Genomic DNA, 20,853 nt, shown 5'->3' with positions numbered 1-20,853 from the left:
CCATCACTGGGTAGACATTTATTTAGCCCCTATTAGGTACCAAACACCATACTAGGGCTCTTATAAATGCTCCTTCTAAGCCGGGCATGGTGGTACATACTTGTAATTCCAGCATTTCGGGAGGCTGAGACAGGAGGATCACAGTTCACAAACAGCCTCAGCTACTACTAAGTGAGGCCCTTTGCAACTCAATGAGACCCTGTTTCAAAATAAGGAATCAAAGCCAGGCGTGGTGGTGCACGCTTATAATCCCAGCATTCGGGAGGCTGAGACTGGAGGATCACAGTTCAAGGACAGCCTCAGCTACTTAGTGAGGCCCTCTGCAACTTAGACCCCATTTCAAAATAAAGATTAAAAATTAGTGTAGGGGGTGTAGCTCAGAGGTCGAATGTCCCTGGGTTCTATCACCAGACCTGCAAAAAAAAAAAAAAAAAAAAAAAAAGGAATAAAAAATAGGGCTAGAAGTGTAGCTCAGAGGTAGAATGCCCTGGGTTCCATCCTCAGTACCAATAAATAAGTAAATAAATAAATGTTCCTTCTGACTTTGCCACAGCTTTTTAAGGTATATATAGTATTATCTCTACCTGCAGATGAGAAAACCAAGGCTCAAAGCCATACGACTTCAAAACAGAAATAGATTTTTCCAATTTAAAAAGGCAGCAGATAAGATAAGGGCACTTTAGTGTATGTGTATTCTACCTTACTAAACAATAGCCACGTGTGGTAGTCCACACCTAGAATCCAAGCTACTTAGGAGGCTGAGGCAGGAGGATGGCAAGTTTGAGGTCAGCCTGGGCAACTTAACTATGTCTCAAAGTAAAATAAAGGGCTGGGGATATAGCTCACTGTGTGGGACTTGGATTCAATCCCCAATATTGTAAAAAAGAAGAGAAAGGGAAAATTATAAAAAAGAGAGAAAGAAAAAAGGAAAGAAAAGAAGGAAGAAAGACATAACAGAGACATTATTATTTTTTGTGTGTGTGTGTGGTACTGGGGGTGGAACTCAGAGGCTTTTCTACCTCTGGGCTATACTCCAGACCTTTTTTATACTTTATTTGGAAACAGGGTCTCACTAAGTTGCTGAGAGCCTCACCAAGTAGCTGAGGCTATCTTCGAACCTGTGCGATCCTCCTGTCTCAGCCTCCCAAGCGCGGGGATTTCAAGTGTGCACCAGCATGCCTGGCTCTAACAGAGGCATTATTAAGCTATACATTAAAAAAAAATTGAAGAGTTTCTAAGAACACTATTTGGTTTGAAAAATCCCCAGGAGGTATCTTGAAAGTTCTTTAAGAAAGAGTGTCTTTTAATGAACTAACAGGAACCAGAAAAGCTTAGAAAAACCGCAGGCTCCTCTCCTCTTCTTTACTACTCTTCATTCTCAAGAACAAAATATAAAGTTGGGATAGAAAGTGGGCTGGAGATAATTGGCAGTAAGTAATGACTGTGACCTGTGTGTGCAGTGGTGGATGAGCTGTGACTTTGCACATCAGTAAATGGTCGCTTGACATTTATACTTTTATTTTATCCAAGGACTTATTTTCAAGACCTCTAAGGTATTGGTTCCTCTCCTGGCCATCCATGTCTTTTGTCAGACCAGACACTGGGACCAGGGCACCAAACCCTGTTCACCTCGTGCCATCTCGTCCTCTACACAAACTGCAGGGATAACGTCAGTGCCCACGGGGCTGTGTTTGACGCTGGAGGTGGAGCCTCCCAAGTCTCCCCTGGCAAAGTGATAGCCAACGCCATCATGTTTGCGTGTTGAGGCCGAGCCAGCTGAGATAGCCCGGAAAGCCTAGGACTCGGGTAGAAGGCCAAACCAGAGGCTTTAATCATGTTAACGCTGTTTAGCAAAGTCACACGGTAGCAAGGCACCCACCACATGATCATCCTGGTACCGGAGAGAATGTGGTTTGGGGTAAAGCAATTAACTGCTTCCTGGAACTGGTATTTTAAAACCCACAAAAAGAGGCAATATTGTCAGTCAGGCACAGACTAGTGATTTGAAACTGGTGGTGGAAATGCTGGTCAGCAAACCAATGCGGGGTGCTGATTATGAGCCCAGCCTTTGTGTGGGGCTGGAACCCCCGATCATGGTGCGGTTACTCTGTTTCACACAGAGAAATCCAAGAGAGGCTTTTTATAAAGAGAGAGGAGAGGCATGGGTAGCACATGCCTGTAATACCAGTACTTGGGAGGAGGATCACAGGTTTGAAGCCAGTATGTATTAACTTAGTGAGACCCTGCTTCACAATACAAAAGTAAAAAAGACTGGGGTATAGCTCAGAAGTAGAAAGCCCCTGAGTTCAATCCCCAGTACAACAACAGCAACAACAACTAAGAAAAAAAGGAAATTAGAGAGAGAGGGAGAGAGAGGGAGAGAAAGAGAGAGGGGGAGAGAGAGAGGGAGAGAGAGAGAGACAGAGAGAGAGAGAGAGAGAGAGAGAGAGAGAGAGAGAGAGAGAGAGAGAGAGAGAGAGAGAGAGAGAGAAGGAGAGACTCCTTATATATACTGATTCCGAGAGTCAGGAAACTGAAGATTAGTGAAATGGCTAGCATTAGGCTTCATGACTTGAACCAAATTGCTTCTCCTTTTTGGGCCTCAGTTTTCTTATCCATAAAATAAAGTGTGGAGATAGATGCTTGCCAGGATACCTTCCAGCTTTAAGAATTGTTGAGCTGGGCATGGCAGTGCACGCTTGTAATCCCAGCATTCAGGAGGCTGAGACCAGAGGATCGCGGTTCACAACAGCCTCAGCTACTTAGTGAGGCCCTCTGCAACTCAGTGAGACCCTATTTCAAAATAAAAGAATAAAAAAAAATGGGGCAGGGGGTGTAGCTCAGAGGTCAAATGCCCCTGGATTCCATCCCCAAACCTGCAAAAAAAAAAAAAAAAAAAAAAAGAATTGTTGATAGCAAATAGCCATTTTAGACAATTTAGGAAGCTTGCCAAGAAAAGTGTAAGGATCAGATGATAAGAAAATGCTTAGAGTTTCCCAAACTGCGATCTGTGAATCTCTGATAATGAAAAGTGGGTCTTTTCTTCTACTTTTGTGGTACTCCCTAGTACCACAGGAGCATTTGACTTCCAAGCTCCACCTTCAGCCCTATTTTATTTGGAAACAGGGTCTCGCTAAGTTGCTGAGGCTGGCCAATTTACGATCCTCCTGTCTCAGCCTCTCAAGGACTGTGATTACAGGTGTGTGTCCAAAAAGTGTTTGATTTTTTAAAAAAATTATTCAATGTTAAATGAGTTTGAGGAAATACTGTGTGCTGTGTTTCTCTTCCTAGAGTGGTTATTAGCGTATTACATGCTCTGGTAGGTCTGGCAGCAAAAAGCTGTTCATCTTGTTTAATCAAGTCTTTCCCAATCTTTCCCTCCTTATTTTTAAAAAGAAGGTGGCGCACGCTTGTAATCCCTGCACTTGGGAGGCAGAGACAGGAGGATCGCACAGGTTCGAAGCCAGCCTCGCTGGCTTAAGAGACCCTGTTTCTAAATAAAATATAAAATAGGTCTGGGAGTATAGCCCGGAGGTAGAAGGGTTACATCCCCAGTACTACCTAAAAAAGAATGTAATATCTGTAAAACACCTAAATACTAAGACTCGGGGTATAATATCTGTTCTACTGCACTCAACTTAAATCCAGATCTAACATTAATGATGATATTTTCAAATTTCACCATGAGACAGAAAGAAATCTCTGTTAACACTTAACAAGAATGGACAAGCCGGGTGTGGTGGTGCATGGTTGTAATCCCAGCATTTGAGAGGCTGAGATGGGAGGATCTTCGTTCACAGACAGCCTCAGCTACTTAGTGAGGCCTTCTGCAACTCAGTGAGATCCTGTTTCAAAAAATAAAGACTAAAAAAAATAGGGCTGGGAATGTAGCTCAAAGGTACAATGCCCCTGGGTTCTATCCCCAGTGCTGCAAGTAAAATAAAATAAAAAATAAATAAAAAATAGGGCTCAGGGTGTACCTTGGAGGTAGAATTCCTCTGGGTTCCATCCCCAGTGCCAAAAAAAAAAAAAAAGAAAAGAATGGGCAAAAACATTAAATCAAAATAATTTTTCTAGATGTAGCTGACAAGCAAGACATTTCTAACTCATCAGAACTAGAGAACCTGTGCCCGAGAGTTGTTTGGAAATACAAGGGTCACCTTCTGGAAGTGACAGCTACCTGTGCAGGGCCCTCGCTGGCCACCAGGAAGTGCTCGCCAGGCTGCCCTCCTGGAGTACGGGCGCCTTCCTCTGGGTCTCTGCACCTTCGTGTCTGGCTTTCTCTATCCACCTTCTGGCTCCTCTGCTTTGTCTCAAAAGCCAACTTCCTGCTCATGTCTGGGCCGGCTCACCCTGGAGGGTGCCTTTCATAGAACTCATTCCTCAGTCCTCCCTCTGAGGAGGATCACATCGAGGAGTCCACGTGGGCCATTGAGGAGGACCTGAGTAAAGCAGGAGAGGGGGGAGGAGAGGCGTGTGTTAGGGATACAGGGCTTATTTGGAGGAAGGAAGCAATGAAGGTCACTTCCCTTGCTAGAAATATCTATCGATTGATCAGTAGATAGGGATATATATATAGTATAGAAGCGGTGCACACCTGGAATCCTGGTGACTCAGAAGGCGAGGCAGGAGGATTGCAGGTTTGAAGCCAGCCTGGGCAACTTAGTGAGACACTGTCTCAAAATTATTCAAAAAAATTATGAGTTGAGTGGACAAATCCCATAAAAAATGTCATTTGTAATTTATTTTGATTTTTATATTTTGGTACTGGGAATTGAACCCAGGGACATTCTACCTCTGAGCTACACATCCAGCCCTTTTTATTTTTTATTTTGAAGTAGAATCTCATTAAGTTGTTGAGTGTTTTGCTAAGTTGCTGAGGCTGGCTTTGAACCCTCCCGTCTCAGCCTCCCGAGTACTAGGATTACAAGACTGTGCCACCATACCTGGCAATTTACAACTTAAGTGTATAAACAGTTATATATCCATCTCCAACTTTTTTTTTTTTTTTGCTTCAAAGTTACAGGTTAATAGTCTTTGGAACTATGAAAACAAACTGTACCTCATCATTGGGAATATCTTTGCTCTTCTTAGCAAACACTTAGAAACTCAAATTTATGATGACAAGATATATCATTAAGTATAGAGTTACAATTTATTGCAACTAGTATGTAAATATTTGCTAATTTCTTCCTTGTCTGCCTAACAAGTTTAATGGCAAGCCCAATCACCTTCCAGTTTTCTTATTGGACTAATTAAAGCATGTGACATTGCAGCTATGAATTTTTTTTCTTTATTTTAAGTGAAAGATAATGGGACCTATAACTTTGTTTTCCACATGACTCTGATGAAGATTTTAGTGCTTTCCCAAAACTTCTCTCTACTTCTCTTCCTTCTTTTCACTCCCTAATAATCAGTTTGCTGTCGACTGAATTTTATATCGTCAAGGTAGATATGGTTCATATTCTGCTTCATAACCGTAGTTGTATCCTCTGTGCTATATTTTGTCCATAAATCAATTTCAAAAGCTAAAACCGCCCAGGCGTGGTGGTGCACACCTGTAATCCCCACGCTTGGGAGGCAGAGATAGGAGGATCGTGCAGGTTCGAAGTCAGCTGTGCTGGCTTAAGAGACCCTGTTTCCAAAAAGTTAAAAAAATATAGGTCTGGGAGTGTAGCCCGGAGATAGACGGGTTCCCAGGAATCCCAGTACCACCAAAAAAAAAAAAAAAAAAGCTAAAACCAATAAACATAAACATATACTCTATGACTATGTAGTAGTGTTCCCTCAAGAGCAATGTAGAGGGCTCAGGTTATTTTTTTTTGTGTGTGTGTGGTACTAGGGATGGAACCCAGGGTCCTTCTACCTCCGGGCTACATTCCCAGACCTATTTTATATTTTGTTTGGAAACAGAGTCTCACTAAGTTTCTGAGAGTCTCACTAAATAGCCAAGGCTGGCTTCAAACCTGCGATCTTCCTGTCTCAACCTCCCAAGTACTGGGATTACAAGTGTGCACCACCATGCTCAGCTTGGGCTGAAATTCTTTTTTTTTTTAATTGGTGCACTGTATTCATACATCATAATGGGATAAAAAAATACTTTTGTAAACATACATGCACACATCGCCCAGTCAGCCCCCACCCGATCCCCACCCCTTCCCTCCCCATCCCTCCCTCCCATGCTTGGCTTAGTGGTTGACATCTAGTATTATAGCCATTTATCCAAAATTAACAATGATAATCTCACATAACAGTTTCATTTGTCTGATACCAAGCTTTTGATAACTTAAACATAACATTTCAATATTTCTTTTTGCTTTCTTTCTTACTAGAGAATATTTTTTCTTTTTTTATTTTTTTAGGTGAAGCTATCATACATTTATTTATTTTTCAGAAAAAATCTATCCTGATATGGAATATGGACTCTAGATACCCAAAACAATCTCGAAGAAGAACAAAGCTAGAAGATGTATATTTTCTGATTTCAAACCACATAAAGCTACAATAATTGAAACAGTGTAGTACTGTTCTAAAGGCAGATATATAAACCATTGGAGTTAAATAAAAGCCTAGAGATAAATTCTTCCATATATTGTCAAGTTATTTTTGACAAGGTTTCCACAGACATTTGGTGAAGGAAATAATAATCTTTTCACTAAATATTGTTGAAAAATAATAATTACATGGAAAAGAATAAAATTGGACCCTTACCTAACACCATATACAAATATTAATGCAAAATAGATAAAAGACCTAAATATAAATATTAAGACTATAAACTTTTAGAAGAAAATCTGGGTCATAAAACCTCACAACATTGAAATTGGCAGTGATCTCTTGGATATGATTTCAATGGCACAGGCAAAAAAAGGGTAAACAAACTCCCTAAAAAATAAAAAAATATTGTATATCCAAAGACAATGTAAACAGAGTTAAAAGTTACTGATAGAATGGGATAAAATATTTCCAAATGCTATATCTGAAGGTATATTAATATTCCAACTAGAAATCCTAAAAATTAACAACATTAAAAGCAAACAATACAATTTAGAGATAGGTAAAAGACTAACATAAATAATGAATCTCCACAGATAACTAATCTTAGTTGTCTGTTAGATGGAAAATCTTGTTTCTCTGGTTCTGGTGTGTGTTACCTATTTCTTCTTTGTAGTTAATCTCTTTGAGTATTTTCTCTAGCGCTGGTTTTGAAGACATAAATTCCTTCAGTTTCTGTTTGTCATGGAAGCTTCTTATTTTTCCATCTAATTTGATAGAAAGTTTTGCTGGGTAGGAAATTTTTGGCTAGAAGTTGTTTTCTTTCAGAGTTTGGAGTATGTTACTCCAAGCCCTTCTGGCTCTCATGACTTGGTTTGGGAAGTCTGGAGTGATTCTAATTGGTTTGTCTCTGAATGTCACATGGCCTTTGTTTTTATTGCCTTTAAGATTCTCTGCTTGGCTTCCACATTGGTCATTTTGACTATTATGTGGCATGGGGATCCTCTTCTCGGATCCTGTCTAAAGGGAGTTCTATAAGTTTCCTGGACCTGTGTATTGACCTCTTGCTCTATGTTTGGAAAATTTTCTGCTATTACTTCCTTGAAGAGATTGTTAATCCCTTTGGTTTCACCTTCTTTTCCTTCCTCTATTCCGATTATTCTTAGGTTAGCTCTCTTAAAATGGGCCCATATTTCTTCAATGTCAGATTCCTGCTGTCAGATATTTTTTCCTAAATTAGAAACTATGTGTTCATTTTTTGAATGATCATCTTCTAAGAGCGAGATTCTATTCTCCATGTGGTCTAATCGGTTGTTTGTACTTTGAATTGAGGCCTTTTCTTCATTAATTGCATCCTTTATCTCTTTTTGTCTCTCTCTGAATTCTTTTCAAAACAGCTCTATTATTTCTACAGTTATGTTCCTGATTTGATCTTCTAGAAATCTCTGAATTTCTGTTTTATCGGGTTCTGATGTTGTGGGGTTGTGGGCATTCATTGCTCCATCGTTATTCCTCTTTCCCATGATTTCAGAAGTTTGTGCCTTCTCTGGGTTCTTCCCTTGGGTCACTACGACTTCACTTAAGGTGCTGTGGATCTCGAGTCTGTGGTATTTCGGTCCCCACTACTCCTTTACTGGGTTGTATCACAGAGTCTCAGACCCAGAGAGTCAATCGAGGCTGCTTTAGACCATGGGGGGGTGCCAGGTTGGGCATTCCCCTATGGTGTGATATCTCTGCCACCACTACTCCCCACTGGGTCAAGTCCCTGGGAGTACAGTACTGGGATTTTTCCTCTAGGGGCCGCAATTTGACTCACTGTTGTTGAGTGTACAGATGGAGCTGTAGTGGACTCGGTGAATTCGCTGCTGCTGCCGCTGGTGGCAATATGGCGCTGCTGCCACACCCTCGGCCGTGAGGCTGACATATTTCTTCTCTGTTTTTGAGCTTTGCTCTGAGTCCCTGCAGGGTGTGCTGAGCCCGGCCCCTGGGAGCTTTAGATGGTCCCTGCGCCGAGAAATCTGCCGAATCCCGCCCGGCTGTTCTGCAAGGGCTCACCTCAGCTCGCTGTCCACTGCTCCTCTCTGGAGCCTGGTGGGCTGTTGAGTGTGGTGGTCTGGTGCCGTTCGGTGAATTTGCCGCTGCCACCGGCAGTAAGGCGCTGCTGCCGCATCCTCAGGCGTGAGGCCGGCGTATCTCCTCTGTGGCTCTGAGCTCTGTTCTGAGTCCCCTTCCTGTCTGGGGCCTGGTGCCTCAAGGCTGAAATTCTTGTCACTGTGATTCAGTGTGGCGCTTAAACCATTTAGGGTAGAATGTTCCTAATATCATGCCAAATGAGTTAATTTTTCTTACTTTTCATTAGTTAAGATAATCTTACATTGTGGTTTGCTTCATATTTTTTAGACCTTAACACTATTATTCACTTTTCCTGGGGTTTTAGTAATCTTTTTTTTTTTCTTATTGCCAAAATGAGCAGTCAGCTATCCCTCAAAACCATTCATCATATTAATGATATTGCCGTTGTGTTCAGTTCTTTCCTATCGAGAGGTATTCGTCCTGGGCCTCTGTCCTTCTCCTTTGATTTTTGCTGCTTTTTCTGCTGTTCACCGTTACTCTGAGGCTTCCCTTAAATCCTAAGTTATTACCACTATTTTCTGAATCTCATGTTTTCTTCCTTCATAGTTTACATGTGTGTTTTGCTGATGTACACACTTTAATAGCTTATTCAGAAAAATATATGGGGGGACCGAGCATGGTGGTGCACACTTGTAATCCCCGTGCTTGGGAGGCTGAGACAGGAGGATCACACAGGTTCGAAGCCAGCCTCAGCTACTTAGTGAGACTCTGTTTCCAAATAAAATATAAAATAGTTCTGGGAGTATAGCCCGGACATAGAAAACCCTCTAGGTTCCACCCCCTGTACCACAAAAGTAAAAAGAGAAAAGATATTGGAGGAGTAAAGTTTCTGACCTCTTATCTGCTTAACTTTACTTTCACTTAATTGATAATCTAGCCAAAATTCTATTTTAAAAATAATTTTCCCTCAGATTTTTCAAGTTAATATTCTGTTGATTTTTAGCATTCAGTGTTACTGATGAAAGTCTGGTGCCAGTGCAATTTTTTTTCAGTATGTGTTTGGTAGCTTTCCATTACGGTGACAAAATACCCAAGATAAACAACTTAAAAGGAGGAAAGATTTATTTTGCCCCAAGAAGTTTCATCTGTGTTCACTTGGCCCCATTGCTTTGGGCATGAGGTGAGGCCAAACATCATGGTGGGGAGCATGTGGTGGAGCAATGCTCCCTACATCATAGCAGCTAGAGTGAAAGAGACAGGCCAGGTGTCATCAAGGACACACCCCCAGTGACATCACTTCCTTTCACAGGCCCCACCCCTTAAAGGGCTCCACCAGCTCCCATTAGTGTCATCAGGTGGAGACCATGCCTCTAACACGTGAACCTTTGGGGGACACTGAAGATCCAAGCCGTAGGATCATGGAAGTGTTCAGCTTTTGTCTTTGGTAGCATATAGGATTTCCCCTGAAATGTATAATGATGCATTTAGGTGTGGATTTCCCCCCTTTTGTGTTGAGTACTTGTTGGGGTATTTTAGTCAAAAGATTTGTGTCTTCAGTTTGGGGAAATTTATTTCTATTACCTATCTGGTTATTTTCATTTGTTTTATCTTTCTGGATATCATGATAGTTGGCTGTTGTAACCTCAACGTTTCTCTGAATTACTCAAATTTTCTAAACTCTCTCCCCTTTTTTCACTACTAGGAATTGAACCCAGGCACATGTGATCATTGACCTACATCTGAGTCCTTTTTATTTTTTATTTTATTTTTTTTAACAGGTCTGGAGATGGAACCCAGTGGATTTTGACCTCCCAGCTATACCCCCTGCCCTATTTTTTATTCTTTATTTTGAAACCGGGTCTCACTGAGTTGCAGAAGGCCTCACTAAGTAGCTGAGGCTGTCCGTGAACCGCAATCCTCCAAGTCTCAGCCTCCTGAATGCTGGGATTACAAGCGTGCGCCACCACACCCGGCCCTTTTTATTTATTTATTTATTTACTTATTTACTTATTTTTGAGGCAATGTCTTCCTAAGTTGCTCTGGCTGGCCTTGTAATCTTCCTGCCTCAGTCTCCTTTAAACCCTTTTAGTTTTCTATTCGAAATGCTTGGATATTTATTTAACATTATATTTTTGCATTAATTATATATACCTACACATATACATACATATACATATACATATATATAAATAATTTGGTGGTACTGGGGTTCCTGGAAACCCTTCTACCCAGACCTATTTTTTAATATTTTTATTTGGAAGCAGGGTCTCTTAGCCAGCGCGGCTGGCTTTGAACCTGCGTGATCCTCCTGTGTTCACCTCCCAAGCGTGGAGATTACAAGTGTTCACCACCACGCCCGGCCACATTAATCATATTTTAAACTTTAAAAAACAATTAAAATATATACTATTATATTACATTATTTTATACTACTGAACCCAGAGGCATTCTACCTCTGGGCCTCACCTCCAGACCTTTTTTTTTTTTTTTATGGTTTGAGCGATTGTACTCAGGAGCATCTACCTCTGAGCTATAACCCCAGCCCTATTTTTTATCCTTTACTTTGAAATAGGGTCTCACTAAATTGCAGAGGTTCTTACTAAGTTGGTGAGGCTGGCCGTGAACCTGTGATCCTCCTGTCTCAGCCTCCCAAGTATGGAGATTATAAGCATGTGCCACCATGCCTGGCTCCAAGGCCTATTTTTAATTTTTTTTCTTTTTGTGGTACTGGGGATGGAACCCAAGGATATTCAAACTCCATATTCTACCTCTAAGCTACAGCCCCAGTATTTTATTCTTTTATTTTGAAACAGGGTCTCACTAAGTTGCAGTAGGCCTCACTAAGTTGTTGAGGCTGGCTGTAAACCTGTGATTCTCCTGTCTCAGTCTCCCAAGTACTCGGATTACAAGTGTGCACCACCCACCTGGCTCCTCCAGACATATTTTATTTTTCATTTTGAAACAGGATCTTGCTAAATTGCTGAGGGTCCCATTCAGTTCCTGAATGGCCTCGAACCTGCTTCCTCTTGCCTCAACCACCAACAAAGTGCTGAGATGACAGTGGTGTGCCACTATACCTGGCTTAATAATTGTATTTTTAATTTACAAATGTTCTTTTTGTTGGATTTGGTGAGGGGATTGAACCTAGGGGCATTCTATACTCCAAGATACATCCCCAGCCCTATTTATTTATTTATTTATTTATTTATTTATTTATTTATCTATTTATTTATCTATCCACTTTTTGTTTTGAAACAGGGTCTCACTAGGTTGCTGAAAGTCTTCCTAAATTGCTGCGACTCATCTCAAACCTGTGGTCCCCCTGTCTCAGCCTCCTGAGTATGGGGATTACATGTGTGCCACCATACCTAGCTGGATTTTATTTTTCTTCACAGCATCTTTTTTTTTTTTTTTTTTTTTTTGGTGGTACTGGGGTTCCTGGAAGCCCTTCTACCTCCGGGCTACACTCCCAGACCTATTTTTTTTTACATTTTTATTTTGAAACAGGGTCTCCTAAACCAGCGCGCGCGGCTGGCTTCAAACCTGCGTGATCCTCCTGTCTCTGCCTCCCAAGCTCGGGGATTACAAGCGTGCGCTACCACGCCCGGCAACACAGCATCTTATTTTATAGGTAGAGATTTTTTTTTTCCTTGGGTGTATCTGGCGCTACTAATGAGTGTTTTCTTCAAAGTTCTCTCTGCACCCTGATTGATGGGTCCCTTTCCTGATGAAACGGGGGTTTTTTGAGAAGAAACCCGGCGTTTCCTTGAGATGAAACGGAGTTTCTTGAGAAGAAACTCGACGTTTCCTTACTGGGTTCTTGTCTACGGTGAGCGAAGAATGACACCCGCAGACCACAGGAAGGGGAGTAAATGGTTTTTTTGGAAGCAGCAGGGAGTAAGGAAAGATGGCTGAACGCCCCAAAGGAGCTGTCAGAACTCTGGAGTCCAGCAGTTGTCTTCAGGACATTACTTGGGAGTAGCCCAAGCTGAATGCCTTCAATTACAGGCTGCTTTCTTCCAGAGTCCACGCGATCTGCCAGAAAGGAATAGGGAAAGTGGCAGAACACCTCTCGGGCTGTCGGGTCTCTAGTGTCCAGCCGCTGCCTTCAGGACATTACTTGGGAGTATCCCAGGCCGAATGCCTTCAATTACAGGTGGTTTTCTTCTAGAGTCCACGCAATCTGCCAGAAAAGAGGAGCAGGTCACCCCTAGAGGCCCTGGTCAGCCTTGATGTATAGCAGAGGCCTTCAGGTTACTACCTGAGAGCTGCCCAGGCCACGTGCCGTCCGTTACACTCCACCTTCTCTCAAGGCTAACACGACCTGCAAGAGAGAGAAAAGCTCCCCAACGGGGAGGGGGTCCCCGAGAGGGAAAAACCCAATTTGGTGGCCAGTCTGAGCTTTTGCCCAATGTCTGCATGTCCTTTGTTTGGTTGCGGTGAGTTTGGGATCCTGGGAATTCTGGGAAGCAGCTCTCAGAATTTGCATAGGGTATTTGCAAGTCCTTTGAAGGGTCTCCTCTCAGTAAAGTGTCAGACTTGCTCTGGTGATGGCTCTTGGGTTTGGGTTTGTTGATTAGTAAACCGATGGCTTTGTGAAGCTTTGGTCCTTCTTATCCCTGAACCTTGGCCCCTCGCCCCTCAAGAAATTGACTTTTTTCTACCGAGGCCTCTTCCCAATCTGCCTATTTCCTTTCTATCTCCTCACTATCTGTGCAGGTATGTGTTTGTTGGTCACTCATTTTCATCCTGTAGCTGGTGATCCTTGGTCCCTGGCATGGACGCCCCTGCTGTTGGGTGCTTAGGTCTGTTTCCTTGCTAAGATGGGGCGGGGGGGTAGCACGTTCATGAACAGAGCAGGCTCATGAGCAGGGGCTGCGCTGTGGGTGACATTCGCACTGGCAGGCCTGGTTTTCCTAGGTTCCTCCTCTGGAGAAGCCCTCCAAGGTCTCTGTTTCTTCCCTTTCACTCTGTGTCAACATTCATGGAAACCTTTCACCTACTTAGAGGAGAAGCCATTCTCCATCCTCTTTGTTTATAAGCATTTACTCATTGTCTTCCTTTGCTAGTCTTTTAATGCTATCTTGTATGTGTGGAGGTGGGTTGTGGGTGGGGAGTGAGGGGGAGTAGAAAATGGGCCTACTCCAGGCCACTGAAACAGAGGGCATTTAAAACAATTATTTCCCCTGCATTTCAAGATGGTCACTAGAGAAAATTGAGAAAATATAAATAAACCAATGAAAAGGACCTATTCTTCCATTACCCAGAAATAACTCTTTTTTTTTTTTTTTTTTTTTTTTGGTGGTACTGGGGTTCCTGGAAACCCTTCTACCTCTGGGCTACACTCACAGACCTATTTTATACTTTTTATTTGGAAACAGGGTCTCTTAAGCCAGCGAGGCTGGCTTTGAACCTGCACGATCCTCCTGTCTCTGCCTCCCAAGCACGGGGATTACAAGCGTGCACCACCACACCTGGCATAACACTTTAAATATCATTTTAAATAGTATTCTAGCCAGACGTGGTGGTGCACGCTTGTAATCCCAGTACTTGGGAGGCTGAGACAGGAAGATCACAGTTCAAGAACAGCCTCAACTACCGAAGAGAGGCCTTCTGCAACTTAGTGAGACCTTGTTTCAAAATAAAGAATAAAAAATAGAGTTGGGAGTATAGCTTAGAAATAGAATGCTCCTATGTTCCAGCCCCAGTACTGAAAAAAAGAAATGTAAAAAACCAACATATTCTAGCTCCTTTTTCCATGTCTCTGTTTTCTTTTCACAATAGAACCATAACATATGTTCTGTTTTTTAATATGTCTTTTTTCTTGGTACTGAAGAGCATTCTACCTCCAAGCTACACTTCCCCCCACCCCAGTCCTTTTTCAGTTTTATTTTTGTGGTTCTAGGGATTGAACTCAGAGGCTTCCATGCCTGGCTCTCCCAGCCCTTTGTTTGTTTGTTTATTTATTGTATGGGGATTGAACAGAGGGACATTCTACCTCTGAGATATACCCCTCAACCCTAGCCCTGTCTTATTTTTATTTTGAGACAGGGTCTTGCTAGATCGATGAGAGCCTCACTACATTGCTAAGGTTGGCTTGCTGGAGCTAGCCTGGAACCTGTAATCCTCCTTTCAGCATCCCAAGTACAGGATTACAGGTGTGTGCTGCCATGCCCAGCTAGAGTTACCACTTTCTAAATGCAATTTTAGCCTTGCTAAGTTGCCAGGCAAGCCTTGGCAAGTCAGATAGGCCCTCAGTAACTTTACGAGACCTTGTTTCAAAATAAAAATTAAAAGGGGCTGGGGTGTAGCTCAAGAGGTAGAACACCCCTGGGTATTTTTTGTTTTTGTTTTTGTTTTGTTTTGTTTGTTTGTTTTGGTGGTACTGGGGTTCCTGGAAACCCTTCTACCTACAGGCCACACTCCCAGACCTATTTTGTATTTTTATTTGAAAACAGGGTCTCTTAAGCCAGCGAGGCTGACTTCGAACCTGCGCGATCCTCCTGTCTCCACCTCCCAAGCTTGGGGATTACAAGCGTGTGCCACCACGCCTGGCCACCCCTGGGTTTAATTCCCAGTAAAACACAGACACACACAGACACACACACACACACACACACACACACATACACACACATACACACACACACACATCAATCTAAATGTGTGAATTTAGGTTGTTTTAATGAGGTCTTTGCGTAGTTATCTATGAAATAGGGAAATACTTCAGCGTTCCTGACTAACTGTAGTGAGGCTTCAGCAGGTGGCGCACACTTGGTGGTTTCCCATGTGTGTAAATCAGTACTGATGGCGTGGGTCCGTTTCGTCACCAGCCCACGTGAGCCGCTCTGAGACGCACCTGTGCCCTCACCCTCTCACCCCCTCACTCCGGGGAGCTTCCTGAGTCTTAGAGCACTGGTTGGCTGGGCCCTTTTTCCACATTGGGAACACGGTCTCTTGTTCTTTCACGTATGGGCGTGTGTACAGAGAGGCCACGCCCCTCCTCACTGGCCGGCCCTCATGGTGAATTCACTTCATTAGTGTTCCTGGATACTACAGATGGCAATGTAAGGGGGATTGTGGTGCGGCAAGCGCCGGCAGCGTGGAGCATTGGAGCTCCAGAGCTCCGCACGTGGTCTTGGCGCCTGACTGTGGGGTGCTACCTGACCCCAAGGACACATGAGGCCCCGTGTAATCAGCAGGCGGCAGAGGCATGGAGCGCGTGGCACAAAAGCCCAGGCCTTGTTCATGCTGAGCCTCTGCAGGGCCTCGTCCAGCTCAGGAGGCAGAGCTTAGCACTGGTACGGAGGCCTCTGTGTGGCTTTGGCCGATAAGAAGCTATTGTGGCTGGAGGGCTTTCCTCCTGAGCATCACCCAGCCACAAAGGTCCCTTTCACGGCCACGCACATACCTCCCCAGTTGCCAGGGGAGATGGAGAAGCGGCCTGTCAGCGGAGCTGTGACTTGGAACAGCTTCCAGGAGAGGGCCAGGAGGAGAGGAAGGGCAGCCCCTGGGGAGGTGACAGGATAACCTGCCACCTCATCTCTCTTCTGGGTGTCTTTCAGGAGTCATGGCCGGCTTCAACATGGGAGGCGACCTCAGGGAGCCTGCCGCCAGCATCCCCCTGGGCTCCCTAGCAGCTGTCGGCATCTCGTAAGTTCCCCTTGGGGCAGCCAGTCCCCTGTCAGTCTGGGTTGGAGAGTGGGAGAGGAGACCCCAGGCAAACGAGGGGATGGCCCCCTTTGTTCTGAGAGTGCCCCACTGTGACCAATCTATTACATATGCCGATCCTCCTTTAACACTCGGTGGGCTGGAAAATTCACATCTGGTGGGTTCAGACCATTCACCCCCTGCCTGGGAATGCTGCCCAGGGGGAGGGTCATTAATGCAGATCACAGAGCTAAGCCTGGCTTCCCCCTCCCCTCCCCCCCCCTTATTGAACTTGGAGATTTTTCTTTTTAACCATTGAGTTTCCAGGATAATTGTCACGAGGATAGAGATGAAGAGTTTTGCAGTCAGATCAGCCAGGGTTTGTATCCCAGCTCTACAACTGATGGGCTGTGTGGCTTTGGGCAATTTACCAAGCTCTCTGAGCTTCTGTCTCCATTTCAATAAAACGGAGAAAATGATCCAGTGTGCTTCCTGGGCTGCGGAGAGGAGCTCTGTACAAGGGCAACAGCGCAGAGACTGGCTCTCCTTCTCCTCCACTTTCTCCAAGGCTGAAGTTCATGCTGTGCCACCCACGCTAGCAGGCTGGGTGGCCTTGGGTCTGTTTCTGACCTTCTAGAATCTTCTGTTTTTCCCTCTACCATAGGAAGAAGCTTCATTGAATAAGTATGAAGAGGCGAGGAAATCACAGACCTGATCGTGACTTGAGAAATTTAAAGTGCTTTTATTATTTTAACCATGACACTTTAAAAAAGCACAAGTACAGCTATTTCTCCAACACCGAATATGCTTTTAGCTAATTGCAATGGCACTGTTGCCACCAGCCAGCCCCAGGGTACCAGGCCCATTTTGTACAAAACAAGGAAAAACACTGGGAAGAAAATACAGACAATGGGAACAGAGTTGAGTGTTGGGGAGGAAAGAAAAGAAAGAGGATTCTACATCTCAGCTCTGTCTTGTGTCTGGTCAGAGCTGGGAGGCCCTGGGGGAACCTTGGGCTATCCTCACGGTGCCTGGACGGGAGCGGCCAGCCCTCAGACACTGTGGCTTGTCCACCTGTCCAGGGCATCCTGGGCAGAACCAGGCCACCACTCTGTCTTTTACACTTGGCTTCCCTGTCTCTTATCTGTGATCCAAAGAGCTCTTCTGGGGACAATGGGGTATAAGGATGTGGGTCAAACTGGGCCTGATTCTGTCAACCTAGAGGCTGCCTGGGCTCCCACCTCTCTACCTGCAATGCCCTTTGCGTGTTTTCTCCTCCTCCTCCTCCTCCTCCTCCTCCTCCTCCTCCTCCTCCTCCTCCTCCCTCTTCATCTCTTCTTCTTCTGACTGAACCCAGGAGTGCTTTATCTCTGAGCTAGATTCCCAGCCCTATGTTTTTTTTAAACAAAATCTTGCTAAGTTGTTGACAGTCTCACTTGTTTCTGATACTGGCTTTGAACCACTGATCCTCCTGTCTCAGCCTCCCAAGTTACAGGCCTGTGCCACCATGCCAAACTAAAATCAGTGAATTTTACTGTTTATAAACTATTACTTCAGTGAAGTTCTTTTTTGCTCTGCTGGGAGTTGAACCCAGGGTCTTGTGCATGCTAAGCTAGTGCTCTACCACTGAGCTCGATCTCTTAGCCCCTTTTTATTATGAGAAAGAAACAAAACATTGATACTTTACTTTTTTCCCTTTTTGGTAAGAAATGTGCAAGAGAAGTAGTACAAAAAGAGCCTCTGAGGCCTGCTGGGGTGCTTTGTGACTGGCCTTTCTCTTTAATTTTGAGGCAAGCTCCCATAGGGTGAGCGGGGTTTGGGGTTAGGGTGAGACCTGGCAGCTCGGTGGCAGCTGCACTCTTCTTGGGTTTGCAGGTGGTTTCTCTATATGGTCTTCACCTTCCTGCTTGGCGCCATCTGCACCCGAGAGGCCCTTCGCTATGACTTCCTGATAGCCGAAAAGGTAGGAGACTCCCACGCGCCCTATGGCCTCAGTCCGCTGGGTTCATTTCTTTGTTCCCATGAACAAACAGCTGCTTTGACCTTGCAGTCCTGTCTTGGGAACTCAGAGAGTCTCGACTGAAGTTTTGGGGGTGTTTTTTTGGGAGGGGGTCATAAACGATGGAAATGGTGTAAGTTCTATTGCTAATGGTGCCTAGAAAAACAGGTCACAGCACCTAGAGGGACACATGGATGCAGGTGACTGGTGATGGAGACGTCTCTTCATGTAGAAAGTCAGGACAGAACCCGAGCGTCCGCTCACCCCCAATCACGAGCTCAGCCAGCTGTGCATTTTTGCCAGGAATTTTTCCTTCCACCACAAACAGAAAGGAAGAGTGAGGCCGAGGGATAGAGAGCACTGACAGGGAGATAGAGGAGCCCAACAAGGAAGGGCTTGGCAGGGAGACAGGGCGGACCCTCGTCCCTAGCCTTCCCAAGAATCTCAGAAACTCTGAGTTGATTTGGCTGCAACATCTCTGTTTCTAGGGCACACGCCCTGCCAGAATACTAGCGGATTCCCTGTGTTCCCACAGCTTAGTTTGCAGGCTGGAAGTCATGCAACATCAAGGATGTTTATTTGGCATCACTCAGACCCACATAAATAAGATTTCCAGACACTTTTCTGAAAATCCCCCCCAAACTCCTACCTTCCCTCAAGTTCCTGGAGGAAACCTCCAGGGACCCTGAGGTTACCATCATTTCCCCAGAACTTTAATCAGCCAGTATTTTTGTTTGTATGTATGTATGTATGTATGTATGTATGTATGTATGTATGTATTTTGCAGTACTGGGGCTGGAACCCAGGGACATTTTATATCCAACCAACACCCCCAGCATGATTTTTTTCATTCTTTATTTTGTTTTTTCTTTCTTTCTTTTTTTTTTATTGGTGCACTGTCTTCATACATCATAGTAGGATACATACTTTTGTAGACATACATGCACACTTTTCCCAGTCAGCCCCCACCCAATCCCCACCCCATTCTCTCCCTATCCCTCCCTCCCATGCTTGGCTTAGTTGACATCTAGTATTATGGCAATTTATCTAAAATTAAAAATGATAATCTCACATAACAGTTTCATTTGTCTGATACCAAGCTTTTGATGACTTAAAGATAACATTTCAATATTTCTTTTTGCTTTCTTTCTTACCAGAGAATATTTTTTTTTCTATATTTTAGGAGAAACTATCATATATTTATATATTTATTTTTCAGAAAAAAATCTATCCTATTATGGAATATGGACTCTAGGTACCCAAAACGATCTTGAAAAAGAACAAAGCTAGAAGATATGTATTTTCTGATTTCAAACCATATAAAGCTACAATAATTGAAACAGTGTAGTACTGTTCTAAAGGCAGATATATAAACCATTGGAGTTAAATAAAAGCCTAGAGATACATTCTTCCATATATTGTCAAGTTATTTTTGACAAGGTTTCCACGAACATTTGGTGGTGGAAATATTAATCTTTTAACTAAATATTGTTAAAAAATAATAATTACATGGAAAAGAATAAAATTGGACCCTTACCTAATCCCACATACAAATATTAACTCAAAATAGATAAAAGACCTAAATATAAATCTTAAGACTATAAACTTTTAGGAGAAAATCTGGGTCATAAAACCTCACAACATTGAAATTGGCAGTGATTTCTTGGATATGATTTCAATGGCACATGCAACAGAGGAGTATACAAACTCCCTAAAAAATAAAAAAAATTATTGTATATCCAAAGACAATGTAAACAGAGTTAACAGTTACTAATAAAATGGGATAAAATATTTCCAAATGCTATATCTGAAGGTATATTAATATTCCAACTAGAAGTCTTAGAAATTAACAACAATAAAGGCAAACAATACCCTTTAGAGATAGGTAAAAGACTAACATAAATAATGAATCTCCACAGATAACCAATCTTAGTTGTCTGTTGGATGGAAAATCTTGTTTCTCTAGTTCTGTAGTATGTTACCTATTTCTTTTTTGTAGTTAATCTCTTTGAGTATTTTCTCTAGTGCTGGTTTTGAAGACATAAATTCCTTCAGTTTCTGTCTGTCATGGAATCTTCTTATTTCTCCATCTAATTTGATAGAAAGTTTTGCTGGATAGGAAATTTTTGGCTGGAAGTTGTTTTCTTTCAGAGTTTGGAATATGTTACTCCAAGCCCTTCTGGCTCTCATGACTTGGTTTGGGAAGTCTGGAGTGATTCTAATTGGTTTGCCTCTGAATGTCACTTGGCCCTTTGTTTTTGTTGCCTTTAAGATTCTCTGCCTGGCTTCCACATTTGTCATTTTGACAATTATGTGGCGTGGGGATCCTCTTCTCCGATCCTGTCTAAAGGGAGTTCTATAAGTTTCCTGGACCTGTGTATCGACCTCTTGCTCTATGTCTGGAAAATTTTCTGCTATTACTTCCTTGAAGAGATTGTTGATCCCTTTGGTTTCACTTTCTTTTCCCTCCTCTATTCCAATTATTCTTAGGTTAGCTCTCTTAAAATGGGCCCATATTTCTTCAATATCAGATTCCTGCTGTCGGATATTTTTTCCTAGATTAGAAACTATGCGTTCATTTTTGGAATGATCATCTTCTAAGAGTGAGATTCTGTTCTCCATGTGGTCTAATCGGT

At 43.2% G+C, this 20,853-nt stretch overlaps 1 protein-coding gene across 1 annotated transcript in view; it reads left to right on the top strand.

Moving 5' to 3' along the window:
• Positions 1-20,853, top strand: part of SLC12A8 (solute carrier family 12 member 8) — a gene marked incomplete at both ends in the record, with an annotated part of 174,153 nt that overhangs the window by 122,277 nt on the left and 31,023 nt on the right. The window contains 2 exons of the mRNA XM_080696536.1: positions 16,134-16,221; positions 18,094-18,181. Coding sequence (XP_080552662.1) covers positions 16,134-16,221; positions 18,094-18,181 — 176 coding nt within the window. The remainder of the gene's footprint in view (positions 1-16,133; positions 16,222-18,093; positions 18,182-20,853) is intronic.

The sequence above is a fragment of the Muscardinus avellanarius genome, assembly GCF_963383645.1.
Source record: "Muscardinus avellanarius genome assembly, chromosome: 5".
Taxonomy (NCBI): Eukaryota; Metazoa; Chordata; class Mammalia; order Rodentia; family Gliridae; genus Muscardinus; species Muscardinus avellanarius.
Note: the sequence above shows the minus strand (reverse complement) of the source record. Positions and strands in the feature narration are given on the sequence as shown.